The sequence below is a fragment of the Asterias rubens genome, chromosome 1 (genome assembly GCF_902459465.1).
Source record: "Asterias rubens chromosome 1, eAstRub1.3, whole genome shotgun sequence".
Taxonomy (NCBI): Eukaryota; Metazoa; Echinodermata; class Asteroidea; order Forcipulatida; family Asteriidae; genus Asterias; species Asterias rubens.
In genome coordinates, this window is record NC_047062.1 from 19,946,536 (window position 1) to 19,962,552 (window position 16,017).

At 41.8% G+C, this 16,017-nt stretch overlaps 1 protein-coding gene across 1 annotated transcript; it reads right to left on the bottom strand.

Moving 5' to 3' along the window:
* Positions 1-5,031: 5,031 nt before the first annotated feature.
* LOC117288521 (probable E3 ubiquitin-protein ligase IRF2BPL) lies at positions 5,032-8,966 on the bottom strand. Its single transcript, XM_033769415.1, has one exon. The coding sequence runs from the start codon at positions 8,466-8,468 to the stop codon at positions 6,483-6,485; it is 1,986 nt and encodes a 661-aa protein (XP_033625306.1). The 5' UTR covers positions 8,469-8,966; the 3' UTR covers positions 5,032-6,482.
* Positions 8,967-16,017: the final 7,051 nt, after the last annotated feature.

Consider the following 16,017-nt stretch of genomic DNA (forward strand, 5'->3'; position numbering starts at 1 on the left):
TTTAAAGTCCAGTTCATGACTTCCAGTTAAGGAACAAGTATGGACTTCGAGTACACGTATTTTGCAAGCCAAGTACAAGTACCAACTGAATGGTAATAGAGAAGTACTTGAGTACCAATAAGAAGTATGAGAACCAATATATAGAAATACCACCAAGATTGAGTAACAAGTACCAATACAAAGTACGAGTACCAAGTACTAGTACCAAGTATTAGTACCAATACGAAGTACGACTATCAAGTACCAATACGAAGTAAGAGTACCAATACGAAGTATGAGTACCAAGTATGAGCACCAATATGAAGTATAGGTACCAATAGAAGGAAATTCTACCAAGATTGAGTACCAAGTATACCAATACAAAATACGAGTACCAAGTATGAGTACCACTACGAAGTACGGCTACCAAGTACCAATACGAAGTAAGAGTACCAATACGAAGTATGAGTACCAAGTATGAGCACAATACCAAATATGAGTACCGAGTATGACTACCAAGTATGAGAGAATACTACAACACTGAAGAAAATACACTGAAGATTGTGATCCATTATATACAAATTCTAAATTACCAGTCACTTTTGTCTTTTTGTTTTCAGGAGTAATACACTCACATCCCCTAGCCCCAGCCCAAAACTAAAAAACAAAAACAAAAATAGGATCCAACAGATGGAAGTCATTTGAAGCAAAATCATAAAATGGGCCAGCAGGAAGACAAAGGAAATTTTTAAATCAGGGGTCTGAAATTTGATACTGTCCAAATCCCACTGCCCCTTTCTCCTTTTATATCTATCCAACCATGATCCAACCATGCAACCTGTACTTCATCTTTAGCTTCAACAAAAACAAAATGAGTCTCATTTGACAGGTTCGTTACAAAACTTCCTCTCTGCATTACAGCAATTGTTTTTAAAATAAATGCCTCATGTGTGATTAATGAATACAATACCTCCCTTAATCACCGCTGATAAAACGAGCATGTGGAAGTGACAGGCAATATCATCATCATGGTGACGACTTGAAAGCACGTACCTTTTTGTTTTGACTGTGATTTTGTATTCCAAACAAGTTTTTTTCTCCCTTCTCAGACTGGCAGGTCTGAAAGCTAACTGATCAGATGCAGAGGTGCGTAAAACAATGCCTGAAGTACACACTTTCATTAATGGACAGTGCAGAGAGTAGATGGGAATAGGGAGCATCTAGTCTTCAGGCAGCATCTTTAGGCAGCTACAAATGTTAGGGTATAGTTACAGGTGCTCACCGATGCTAAAAGGTACTACGGGGAAGGGGAAAAAATTGTTTGAATCCATCTTGATGGACAGTAAACAGAACAAACCTCTGCATGCTCACTATTAAAGGCATTTGGAATCGTTGATTATGTTAATCCTATATAAATGCTGATGATATAATAAAACTAAGATGTAAAGAATAATCCTTAATTGTAATACACCATCTAAAAAACCTATGTGGTAGAATTTTGTTTTAAACTCAGATTTTGGGGGACAAAAACATGTTACTTTGAGGACAAAATTATTCTTTAAAAGGGTGAAAATACCACCAAAAGTTGCTAACCCAGTAACCTTTATTGTTATTATTTTAAAGAGTGATTACCAAACGTCGACCAGGCTATAGGCCAAACTTCCTTTTAATCATCAATGTATCTTAGTCGTTATTTTGAGATTGAAATCACAGTCCTAGGAATTTGATTTTCTTTCTCCATCATTGTCACTTGAACGCTTTTATATCTAAAAAAAATAATATTTAAAAAAATCTTAAATAATTGTGAAATTATTAAAGCATCTGCTAAAAAGCATACGGTTTATGAAAGCAATCCTAGTCGGTTCTAATTCGAAAACTAAGACCAACATTTTATTTCATTAAATTCTCAACTTATCATCGTCGGCAATTGCCCCCACTGCTGAGTAAATTGCCTGGTTGCTAGAATCTCGGCGCAAAGCCCAATGATTTCCGTCACTTGGCAGCGTCTTCACAATCCGTAAAAAAACAACGGAAGTCGTTTTCAGTGATTTAACAAGAAATCTCCACCCTTTCAGTTGGTAATAATAATAATATCTAACAGCTTCCTGTGGTTAATTTTTTTCAGAGAACAATGACATCCAAAGCGATGCAGTTAAATAAACAAACGCGGGTAAAACTTACTGAGAAAAAATTCAAACGGAATTTCTTGTACATTAAAAGTGACCGAAATTCCACCTCAAAGTCCCAAGCGCTGACTGTCCGAAATGATTAAAATTAGTGAACAGCTCAGTGAGGCAAACGAGAGAGAACTCATACAAAAATCCAGAGTTACGTTGAAGGAACATTTTAATAAAAAGGGATTTCTTACCTGCGACAAAATGAAGCAAGGACAAAAATAGGGTAAAAAGCCGAACCGCCGTAATCACGTCAGACAGAATGGGGTTGCCATCGGGCAAAAGGCATAAGCGACTTACGCCTCCAGCAAGCTCGATGCCCAATATCATTTAGGGGGGCGTATACAAACTGCAACCTAATGTGTGTTCTACCTGCTATTTATGTTCACTTGCACTTTTCGCCGGCGGTGGAAACTTCATACACCGGGATTATTTCATCTCAGGCTTCAGTGTGTGTTTTTCCCTTGCAGATGGTTTGAAGCCATCAACCTCGGACATCACATTATACCCGTGCCGTCAACCGAACAATTCTAGCTCCCGGCGATGCCTCCGCCATGATGAAAGGCTCAATAAAAGTGCAACTAGAGAGTGGGTCATATACACATGTCGTGTGTCCGATTATTTATAAAAGATGGTCAAAGGAAATAGAAAGATGGTCAAAGGAAACAAATGACAGCCCTGGTGAGGAAATGAGAAGAGAGGAGAGGCAATTTGGGGAACTGTCAGGGAAGCATGCATAACAGTATATGGCGATTGACATCTTATTTATTTATACATTTGTTTTTTTAAAATCGGAGGTCACTTGTGACATGAGCACTTTCAAGTTTGAAGTTCGAACTATTAGCCGCAAACGATGTATTTGCCAATGTGAAAAAGATTCCCCGCTTTTTTTAAAAGTGCCTTTGGCTGGGGCAAAATAAAAATAAACAAAATCCAATAGAAATGAATGCAATTACAAGCGATGACATCTTTCAAATAAACGCAATCACGTTTTAATTAAAAACGCATGCAGTCCTTTGGGGAAAGTGATTGGCGGGAGTTTTCGTACGTAAAGGGACCGTCAAATGGTGTTTATTTTGTTGGCCCTTATAGAAATTGGCTGCAGTTTGCCATTACCTAATCTCAAGATATGTCAAACGAAAATTACCCAACGGTCTGCGAATGGACGGACATCTCTCTCTACATAACTAACAAGCGGAATCATTTACTAATCTTGACACTGCTGGTGCAGTATTGCATATAATTGACACCAACTGTCATCAACCTGACCCCATGCCTCGACGTCACACCAGGTGCAACGGATGGGTTATCCATCCGCGATACATATCTCACCGTTATGAGGATGATATTTCATCTGCTTTATAATATTCGGAACTAGCTAATATTCGGTTTCCTATCAGCAAAGCTACTGGATCCCCTTTCAGAGTGCATTGTTTCCCATCACAAATTCACATGAATATGAGCTGTGGAACTACATCCCCAACCGCACCACCCCGCTGTTCGTGATATTATTGTCTTTCTTTCGCCAATATCAATATACTTGAACGTTATAATTGTGTCATATCAAATTATGTTCACCTCCATTGTGCATGTTTAGACAGTACTCTCCAGTTTATAACAACGTACAAAGGCCAACGATAAAGATAGATAACAAGAAATCCCTTGGATGTAAGCCAATTGTATAGCTAACGTTTCTTCTTCTTTTTTATTTCTCTTTCAGCTGTTATAGCCCGAGGCAATGGTTTCACACAGCGTTCATTGCAGTTTTCTTCTGAAGACGAGCAGAGTACACTGTTCGAGACTAGACCGGACGTTTTCTGAGCCAACACTCCCCATGACATATTTAATACATGGTTGTACATCACCTGCAAGTTTACTCCAGTATTATTTATAGTTTTTTTTCTTCATTTCATGCAGCAGATCTGGAAAGTTGGCAATCACACGTCCATTGTTTAATACATAATGATACACAGGAAACTTGCTTCGTAAAAAAGTTTGGCATGTCAACTTTCATTTTGTTTTTTTCGCATGGCTGAGCTGCACGCGTTAGCAGTTTGTGACTAGTTTCCAAAATTATCAGAAAACCTTTTTTGCAAAACGGTAAAATTATCAGAAACCTTTTCAGCAAAACGGTAAACATTGCGCACAGCAGGGCATGACTACAAAGTGTAAACAGCCCATGCACAATCATGTGACGTCGGTGTATTTCGCGCAACCTATAAGCCCCATGACTCATTGGCAGTTGACGGTGTCTATAAAAAGTGACGTCACCTTGATGGGACCTTCCTCGGATAATAAGAGCGATGTGTACGCATACGGTGGATACACATTGACAATCACAGGACGAGGGTAAAGGGTTAGATAAGGGGCGTCACATCCGTCCACGTCACTAGTGGCAGATTGCAAATGCCTGAATATATATTTTCAGACAATATTATTCATAAAGGCACTGTGCATGTATACACAGTAGGCTGGCATCTGGCTGAATGTTGACAGCTATCATGTGAACATGTCACACGTATACACAGATCATACATGGCGTTATATATACGCAGTTTAAAATTTCATTTCATATTGACATGTATCTATTCAAATCATGCAAATATTAAACGGCGAAGTGCTATATGAGAACCGAAGCAAGGTTGATAAAATATGACAGGTCTCTCACCCTACGAAATGTATGTAATCCACGCAGGCAATATGTAAAAAAATAGGGTATATTACAATATGTCAGGTCCAACTTTTAAGCATTACAATGTACAACTTGTCAGTCACTCGTAGAACAATAATGCCTAGTGAGTACCCCCCCCCCCGCTCCGAGTATACAAAAATATGCAATTCGAAACAAACTACAACACAAGGAAATAGAACACACGCATAAAATGACAACCGAGCGGTTTTTTTCTTTTTCAACAGGAAACTTGACATCGGTTTCCTGGTAGGCTACATGTTTTACTTCAAATCAAACAATACTTATTTAGTTTGTTGTCAGGACGTTACTATCATAACAAGCAAATTACAATGTGTACCAATTCAACAGAAATGACTAAGTGATTATGTCCCTACGTGGCCTCCAGGAAGTGGCTGACAAAAGGACTGGACAAAAGTTTTAAAAAATCGACATCGTTCGTCAAAATAAAATAAAAATAACTTCCAACAAGCATACCGATGCAAAGGAAACTTGAACATTACTGGATACCTACAAATCCAACTTTACTTCATAAATAATATTAAAAAAGAAAAGAAAAAAAAAAATCACCAAAGTTCTGATCTAAATTGTGGAAAGGGGTACTTGCAAACGGGAAGTCAACACAAGTGTTTGACTGTGATTATCATTACAGAGCGAGTATGATTTGAAGAAAATATACCAAAACTATAACGCCTGTTTTATCATGACCAATTTTCAAATTCATGTGGTAAAAAAGTAGTTTTTTTTGACAAATCATCCGGAAACGGCCCGGAAGCAAGTTGATGGGTTCTAATTTGATTAAAACCATAATTGTCTGACGACAGCCAACGCCTTCACTGGGTTCTGCCTGTTTATGGGCACTGGGTACATTAACAAAAACAATGAGTCAATCAATGACAAAACCATCACCTTTATACATAAAGGCATACACCTTTACTAAACCAAAAAAACAATTCCAACTTTTTCTACAAATATTTAACTGTTTTGTGTTGAAGCCATTTCTTTGAATTTAAATCCGTATCAACAAACATGGATACAATTTAAACGGTTTGGGTAAAGTTTCAATGATTTGTGGATATTATTTTATAATATTGAACTTTGATTTTAACCTATCTTAGCACGACTTTCGTTTTCCCCTTATATTTATTTACTTTAAAAACTGACAAGATCGTGCAAGCAAAATATGTTGTTTGTTGTTGTTGCAATCTATAATGGTACCATATGGTAAATGTGAATGAAGTGGTCATGCGTGGGGTACAATGTCAATATTACTGTGTGTGCACAAACATTAAAATTATCAGACAGTAGTGTGTTGGTCATTATAAATTCTTCATCGATAGATAAATTGAACTCGAGATGTGAAGGATAAAATTTCGTTTTGCTTTTCTTTACAACTCTTTAGAATACTATACATTAATTCGCATCTGTTCTTAAATCTATTTATACATTAACCAAAATATATATATTGTCTATTTTGTCATCTTTTCTTTGTTGTGTCGACACCAGCCGGCCATGCGCACATTCCAGCTGCGATTTCAAGCGCTGAATATCCACAGAAATGGTTTCAACTTTTAAGAATACTTTGTTCAACATTTCTTTTATAATCTACGAGTTTGTACAGTTACAGAGTTTGGAGTCATTCATGTGTCCCGTTCTTTTTTCACCTTCACTTCGTCCCCGAGTATCGTCGCTATCTCACCTTGCATGAAAGCCCATGGGGTGTTGGTGCCCACAAGGGGGCACTTTTGGCCGCTCGGGCAGTACACCTCGGCACCTGCCCCCTGTTTCTTTATGCTGTCCCTTGAGCAAGGAAAACAAAACTTGTGATTGCCCACAGAGGGGCACTGTACAAAGTGTGTGTCCTCTAAACGCTCGTGGCAAATGGTACACTTGAGTGTACTTATGGGTACAGAAGAGTCCGGGAGGTGACTTGTGTTTGAACTGATGCTGGTTTCAATGGGGTGTCCCTGGGACTGGGCAAGCTCTCTGCTTCGGTACAGAGCTCGGCGCTGAGCTTGAGTTGGGGAGTGGGGACTCCGCTGAGTTTTGTCCGAAGATGTCCCGTTGTTGCTGGGGTTGCTAACCAGATTGGGCATGGAGTTGTCTGGCTTGTTTGGCGAAGTGGGGGTGCCGAGGTTGTCAGTGACTGACATGAGGGCGGCCATGGGTGAGGGGCCTCCCTGTGTGGAGCTACCCGTCTCCGGTGGAGTGCTCGATGTCGGATTGCTCAGAGGAGAGCCACCCGAGCTGGGAGGCCTGGAGCTAGAATTAAATCCAGTCGAGGCGATGGTGTGTTTCAATCCCTCACTCTGGTTCTGCAACCACTGTTGTCTCTGCTGTTGCACCTGTTCGTCCGTCAACTTTCCGGGAACTTCGGGGTCAGGTTCGGGGGATGCCTTGCGTTTCTTGGACTTGTGCGGCATGCCCGCCATCATCTGATTGGCTATGATGGTTGGCAAAACGGGACAGCTCGCGTCAATGTACGGCTGTGGCAACATATCTACGCTGACAACTTCTTTGAAGAATCGTACAGCTTCGGGCAAAAGATCACCGAGTGTCCGCCAATCATTAGAACCGTGTTTCTTTTCATACTCCAGATATTTAAACCCTGACGAAAGTCCCTTCCCCATGTCTTTCAAACAATCGGAGTACATCTGTTTGGCTACACCAGAGGCACTGTGATACACTTTGTTCGATCCGCTCGGATATTCAATGAAAATTTTCAATTCATAATCCATACCTGGTTTGTAGGTAGCATCAAATGAAAACACACGACCTCTCCGGGTGTGATCTTTCTTGAATCTTACCTCAAACGGGGTGCAGTTGGAAAGTGTTGCCAGTGTTTGACGAACAAGTCCCGGGCGCTGTCCGTACGGGTCCTCAGACGTTGGCGTAATCCGGCGTTCGGCTGATTCAATAGGGAATGCAGATGAACCCACCTCTTTATCCTCTCGATCCCTGTCGCTTGAGCTCCGTTTATTTCTCATGGAGGCGGTAGAAGACACCGTGGACGGCGTTGGACCACCAGCAGTCGGTGCCACACTGTGCCTCGGTAAAACAGAAATTGTCCCCGGTGATGTTGACGTGTTCAGATGGTGAAGCAAACTCGGGGAGGGGTGAGGACCATGGTGGGGCAGCGATCTCCCCGGTCTACTCTCGCCAGACTCCTCGTTGATGTGATAGCCACTAGGGCCGTTGCTGAGTCTCTGTACGGTGGTGAAGTCGTGGATGCTCCTAGGCCGGCCGGGATCATGACCCAGGAAACGCTCAGCGTGGCTGGATAGCGACGCCGGTAGGGTCCTCGGGGATGGCTCCACATGATTCACGTTAACAGTTTCCAACAACGCACTGGGTCGAGGTGGAACGCTAGCCGATTGCGGCGGCATTTGACCGGGCTTTTGCAACTGGAAAGGTTTCGTATCTTGAAATCCATGTACACGTTTCATCTGCCTGGCAGACTCTATGACAAGTTCTATTCTTTCAACTCCTTCGTAGTTGACACAACCACGGCACACCGGCTCAGAGAAATCATGTAGCAGCGCCCATGGCGTGCGAGGCAGGTCACACAGATAGCAGTGTTGACGATGCATTCTGAGTTGCACCGATTGCGAGTACGATGATGACATGTCTAACGAATTGTACAATCCATACGAATCAAACTTTTGTCTTACATTGAAGTCGTGTCTCACACAGTTTCACACAGACTTTGTTGTCGAGTCGAATGGTTGAATGTTTTTCTTTGGCAGAACACACCAAAAATGTCCGCGTACTTCACAAAATCAACAGGCACTTTTGCCGAAACTAACACAACTGTTTTCTGTCTGTCGTTTATGCATACTCTCTGGCCTAGCCTAGCCAGATGGCAGCGCGGCAAAAAAGCCTCGTCGGGGCAGTGATAAACTCGACGACCACACATGCGCACTGCCCTCTGTGTACAGCGATATCACATGCCACGCATGACATTACAGACATACTAGTGATGACGTAGGCGACAGGAATGTGCAACGATAGACGTGCAATGCCCCGGGAAAGAAGGCTCAGGCTGACTCATTATTATAGGAAGAGGAAACACGAAACTGCAGCTCTCTCTGCTATTATTAAATGCGGCTCACGCGTTGTAGTCACCGCAATTGTGCTGGCTGCACACTCACACACACAGTCTAGTGGCCTTGCGCTGGGGCTAGGGCAGCTCCCGCCGGGTGGGCGGAGGATCCTGTGCTTCAATGCCAAACAAATCCAGCTCATTCAGCACGCGGGGCTGGGTCCCACAGTTCACAGTGAGTCACATCACACACGATACAAAACAACGGGGCTGGATGTCGTGAGCTGTTGTGGGACCCTCCGGTGTGCCGACTACAGCACGTACTGCCTTGTAATAAAAGACGGGCATGGCGATCCATCACCCGCGGCCAGCCGGCAGCTTGCTTTGATGACGGCGGGCTGGAATCCGATCTCACCGTGTGTAACCCTCGGCCACTGAGGAGTCTAAATACAGCTGTGGCCATGGTGACACACCGCCGTTCCTCAGTCAACGGACGATACCCCAGATTTTTAATAACAATTTTTTTTCTGGAGTTTCTGATTCTACCGCGATTGTACCAATGTTGGCACAGGTGAAACTTCACTTATATTTTGTTGTACGCGAGTAAAGAAAAAAACATGAAAAGGTGGGGCTTCATAACAAAATACTGCCCATACAAAAAAAGTTAACCGGGTTCGATTTAGTGGATTTAGTGTTTAATCTCCCGACTGATTGATTAAATGGGATTTTCCCTAAATAGGGTTTTCTTCCCGCTAAAACATCCTCGTCTTGCCTACGTTAACTTCAGGCTCGCCTTTACGTAGTTAGTATCAACACCAACATCATACAAATATAAGTAAAGATACAATATCAAATGTAGCCTTGATCAAGGCGCTACAGCCAGCCGCGACCTGCAAAATCCCAGTCCCCATCACTGTGTACATTACCATCTGTATGGTATACGTACGGCAGGTTGAGACACGACCGTACTCATGACAACGCTATACTGGGGCAGATTTCACTAAACTTTGTTTTGCGATCATCGCTAAATTGAACGCAAGCGCGACGCAAACCACAAAATCCATCGCATTTGCGACGGGCTGCATTTTCGATTTCACTAAGGTATTTTTGCGATCGATTTAATTTACGATGGATTTATATAAAAACCTTTACCTTGAACGAGGCTCTCGCAGGATTATTTGACCTTTGACCCTTCATCGCAGCAGTTTTGCATGAAAACTAAAAAGATCGTCCGCCATTTTACAAGAAAACACGTTGAAATCGGCCTCGTTGGTTGGGATGCAGAAAAAGCGCTATAGCTATATAGGTTTAATCTGACAAGAACAGCCACACAGAATTTAATATGTGCCACAAAAACCATCGAACAAAGCTTAGCAAAGAGCAAATACAGCCAATTTGTAACTTGTAGTAACAATCAAATGAAGAATCATTAATATAAAATAAAGGAAAACTTACGACTTTGCCTGGGCTGTGAGTGATGTAAACACAATGGTAGAAATACGTCAGAAAAATAATAAAAACGCAGCTATCTTGCAGTTTATCGTGACCACACAATGTGCATGCGATCAAAATACTCAAAAACAAGTGTTACAATATTAAAGCAAACCACTAAAAGTCAATAATTTAACTGTGCCAACGACGAGCGCGCCTGCAATGTATCGGATGGGTTTGTTCTGTCACAGAAAATACGTTCTCTTTTTTTTTGCATGCAGAGAGCACGAGCGTTGTTCACGTACAGCAGATGCATTGCCGTTGAATTTTACGATGGATTTGAGTTTTGCGTCTACTCAAGAGCGCCCGCAAAAATCAATCGCAAATTCGCCCATTTGCGATGGGCTTGCGACGGGCCAGCGAAGGATTTCAAAACGTCCGACTTTAGTGAAATCAGTTTTTTAAATCCGTCGCAAACTTGCGCGATTTGCGATGGATATTGGCTGCGTTGCGACTGATTTAAAGTTGAGTGAAATCGGCCCCTGTTCTCGTTGTACAATGTATGGTAATGTATATTCGTGTATGCACTGCATGCGCGTGCCCGCGAACCGGGTCGGGGAATGGAAATGTACATTCGTGTATGCCGCGAACCGTACCGGGCCGGGGAACAGTATGTCAACAGCCTTGATCAAGGCTATATAAAATGATGATGATGCCGAATGGCGAAAATGAGCGTAAAATTCGAACATGACCGACAGTTTGTGCACAGCAATACGATCATGGACTGGACGTGAACAATGTCTCAATCATCGCCATCAACGCATAACTTCTACAATTTTCAAAAGTCACCCCACACCACGGACTTATCTATAGTATTAGTAATAGTTGGAGTTGTGAGAGACAGGCATGTTTTGGTCCATGAAAAACAGTAGCAACATTTTATTGAGTACAAGGGTTGACCTACATACACATTTATGTAGGCTTTAAATTGCTTTTCAGGGAAAAAAGGGAAGAAGTGGATTTTACCCTGAAATCGGAAAACAGACTAAAGTATGAAGAATATCATGCCTAAAACGACACGTTAGAGTGAGACGTTAGAGGCATAGGTGAGCTATTGAGTAGGCCACATCTAAAGGTCTGTCTCGTCGATTTGCAATGATACAGACTCAATGCGACAGGCTGGCAGAGTGAAGCCGGGCTTTCTCTCATAGAGTCCCCTAAGCAATGAGATTAAAAGGGACGTCGCCCCGGAGAACTGTCGAAAACAAGTTTTCAGCACACAGTCTTGCGAGATTAAGGTGAGGAAGTAATTGAATGGCAAACAAAAAACTGTAATGAAATAATAATATCAATATAAACCACAAGGGAAACTGACTGGATAAATTTGAACCCCCCGAACAAAGATATTGACAAAATAGGGAAACCGCCAATATAGGGCTAGATAGCTCAGTTGGTAGAGCGCCGGCACGTTAAACCGGAGGTCGTTGGTTCGAATCCCACTCTAGTCAATTCTTTGTTCAACCCCAGAAATAATAATATAATAACTGTGGAAGGGGTCTGGACAACGTTACAAAAGTACAGAACACAATAAACCTTGATTTAATAAAATGTACTGTGTTACGTGTTGGATAACACTGAGTTATATCGATAAGGCACGTCTGCTGATACTTGATCCCTTAATAATCCATGCTTTCATTAATTCCCAGAAGACGTAATGTGCTCAGTTGGAATTAAGAATATCCTCTTAAGCAAATTTTACAAACTGAAATCACACAGGAAACACGATTAAATTACAAGTGCATTTGACAAACTGCTTAATGCCCCCCCCCCCCCCGAACTGTTGCAGTATACTTCACCAATAGCCCCCAATTACTCAGAGTTATGTAAACCAGAAACCTTACAGAATGGTTTGTAGAAAAATAAAAACACTTTCGTTTCAGCAACACAATAATCCCAACCCACGGAGTGTAAGGTTCGCGGAAAATCCACGCCGTATATTATTTATGTTTCTGACCGGGCATGGAAGGCAGAGTGGCATCCTAGTTTACAGCCCGCGCCTCGGACGACCTTGCGTCTGGTCGACCTTGGTCGACCTTGCGTCAGGTCGACCTTGCGTCATCAACAATTAGTCGGCGACTGACTCATCAAACTACGCCTGAGCTAAGACCATCGGGAACTTTTCAGTCAGCGGTTAGTTACGACCTGAGCGTAATTGCGATGATTTTAAGACAATCTGAAACAGTCGCCGCTCAAAAACAATAACAGTCGCAAGAGTAGAACAATTTCAACTTGTACGACGTGATCCCGATGGTCGGGATCCTATCGCGGGCGCAGAATTTTTCAGTTGTTACGATATGAGCAAATTTTTTACTGCGAGTTGCCGCCGGTTTGTTGCGGGCGCAAGAACATCGTAGGTCGAACTGAGGCCACCTTTATAACAACAAGCAGAGCGCAGTCAGCACGCAATGTCAAAAGTTGAGTGGGTGGGTAGGAGGAAGGAAAGCGACAGAACATAAAACATACTGACATTTCTGGAGCAATAATTTTGTGGCCACATGAGAGGAGAGAGAGAGAGAGAGTTTGACAAGCCGACTATGCTTTGATACTCCAGTGCTGTTGTTGATGTGTTTCTCTATTCAAGAATCTCGTAGTGAAACAAAACGACTTCTTTCTAGAATCGAGACTCGTTTATTGACAGCAACCATTTGGACCCACCCGACCTTAATAGTATCGAATGCGATATAATTCGTGGAAATTCCTGCAAAACATGTTTTCATCTTTGTGAAAACATGAAGGTTTTCCCGTCTACACATTTTAATATTGTGCTGTTTGGTGATGTATATAATTTAATCATATATACATCACATTGTTGTAATTATAGTCTTCTTCTCTTTTTATCTGGTACGTACAAATGTTTGATTCTTTCAAAGACACTGCCGTCGATTTCACCAAACTCTTCCTAACTTAGGATTAATCTTAGGACTTTGGACGGGTTCAGTTCCGTATCCAAATACGTAGGAAGCATTGAACCTATCTTAAGTTAGGACCGGTTACTCGGTCCTAGCTCGAGTTAGGATTAATCCTAGCGTTTCGCGAAATTGGCTGCTGGACACTTTTGGTAAATGTCACAGACCAGTCTTCTCACTTTTAATAACAATGGCACAATTTCCTATAAATATGAGGGTTTTCTGAGCTTCATCACCCAGTCTTCAAGTGACTACAGTGATAACAACATGACAGCTCGTGAAGCAAGATTGCTACATCAGAATTTGAGAAGTGAGGAAGTGGATGGGTTTGTAGAGTCCATGATTGGAAAGAAGAAAACCGAGAGACAGCGACGGAGGGGGATGAAGGAGTGATCAGGGGAAAGAAAGGAGGAGGAAAGGGGAGCGCCAAGGGGGGGGGGGGAGGAAAGGGCAATACCAAGGTTCGTCGACCAAGAGAGACAGAGAAAGCCAAGTTGGATCGACTCTACAAGGAAGCATGTGATGGACTTCGGCAAGCGATTAGGGAGAGTGTAAAGAGCAGAGGCATGTCTATGTCCAGATGAAGATATCGAGCCCTTGCTGAAACCTCCGAGAGTGAGGAAGATGAGTTTCTTGACCGAGCAGTGGCAGAGGCTACAGAATCGCCCACAGCTTGTTGTCACGAGGAAGCAGACGCCATGGAGGTTGAGGAGACAGGGGAAGAGACAGGAGAGGAGACAGCAGAAGAGAGGGGGGAAATTACGACCAGAATGATGACCGAGTATACTTACACACTCCAAGTCCGTGCTTGCAGTAGTCTCGGAGCTTGTCGATGGAGAAAAAAACACTTTCGTTTCAACAACACAGTAACCCGAACCCACGGAGTGTCGGGTTCGCGGAAAATTCACGTCGTATATTATTTATGTTTCTGACCGGGCATGGAAGGCAGCGGCATCCGGGCATGGAAGGCAGCGGCATTCGAGTTTTATAACAACAAGCAGAAAGCAGTTAGCACGCAATGTCAAAAGTTGAGTGGGTGGGTAGGAGGAAGGAAAGCGATAGAACATAAAACATACTGACATTTATAGAGCAATAATTTTCTGGCCACATGAGAGGAGAGAGAGCATTGACAAGCCGACTATGCTTTGATACTCCAGTGCTGTTGTTGATGTGTTTCTCTATCCAAGAATTTTGTAGTGAAACAAAACAACTTCTTTCTAGAATCGAGACTCGTTTTTTGACAGCAACCATTTGGACCCACCCGACCTTGATAGTATCGAATGCGATATAATTCGTGGAAATTCCTGCAAAACATATTTTCATATTTATGAAAACACACAAAAATAATAACAACACAGCATAATTTGTAAAGCGCACTTTATCTGTGTGACATTCAAAGGCGCTGGTCAAGAACAAGAATACAATTTCACTTGATATCTTTATTGGCTAATCTGAAGAGAATGGTTTTGAGAGATATTGGAAACATGAAGGTTTTCTCGTCTACACATTTTAATACTGTGCTGTTTGGTGCTGTACATTATATATTTGATCCTGTACGTGTACCTCGTTGTTGTAATTTTCTTCTTCTTCTCTTTTTAACTGGCATGTAACAATTTTTAATTTATTTTAAGTGTGAACGTGGTTATTTCAGCTACTTTTGGTAGCTGCCTACCTCGTGTTTTAATATGAATAAACCTGAATAATAATTAACAGAGCAAACGCTGTAACGAATGTGCCACCATTTATCATATTGTACAATGATTCAGCTTGTTTGCTGGTAGTGTATAACAATATTAACCACTGACTCGACACACCATCTACTCAGCCAGTGACACCCTGCCGTTCCATAGTACAGTAATTATCAATTTAAAGGTGGATTTGAGTGCACTAACTCCTTAAAATAATCATCGCAGCACCTCCCCTTTAAGAAACTATAACACTATACTCCCCGCATTAACCGTAACACACGAGGTTGTCCAACTCGACCACCAATGAACCAATCAGTTGACTCGTACTATATCGACCCAACAGTTTCCCCTAAATACATTTTGCACAATGGTAAGAAATCACAATTGACAAACGCCTGAGGGGAATTTCCCATTAAAGTCCCGTCTGGAGGTAAAAAAAAAAAAAAAAAAAAAAAAAAAAAAAAAAAAAAGGGACACGCACTTTGTGCGCTATGGCAGTATTATAGAAATCGCATGACTGAGTCAACATGCCGCATTTACACAACATCTACGAGTATGTGTGCATAAGTGCAGGTGCAGTTTGGTGAGAGCGGTAGAAAGGCCTTGTTCTCGGGTTAAAAGCATACCTCCACCGAAAATAATTTATTTAAAAAAAAAACCATTTAGTTATAAATAATTATTGTATAAAAAAACCCAAAAACAAAACAAAACGGAAAACCAAACAATACACAAACAAGCGACCTAATTAAAAGCCCAACAACACTATTCAAAACAACAGCACAAGCAAAACAATATTTACAGATGACTCTATTCAAAAGAAAGCAACAGTTGACAAAATGAAATCCCATTCTGATGAAACTTTCGGTTTCGCTGGAAGATAATAAAAAGAAGCATCACGCTGTATACCGTGGGAGGATGAGGTTGAATTCACCAGGAATAGTACCAGATTTTTCCACAGAGATATATACATTTTAAACAGTCAATGGTTAACGATTTCGCCCAGCATTTTTGCAAGAAATTTAGACTGAACTTATGTTTTGCACACTGA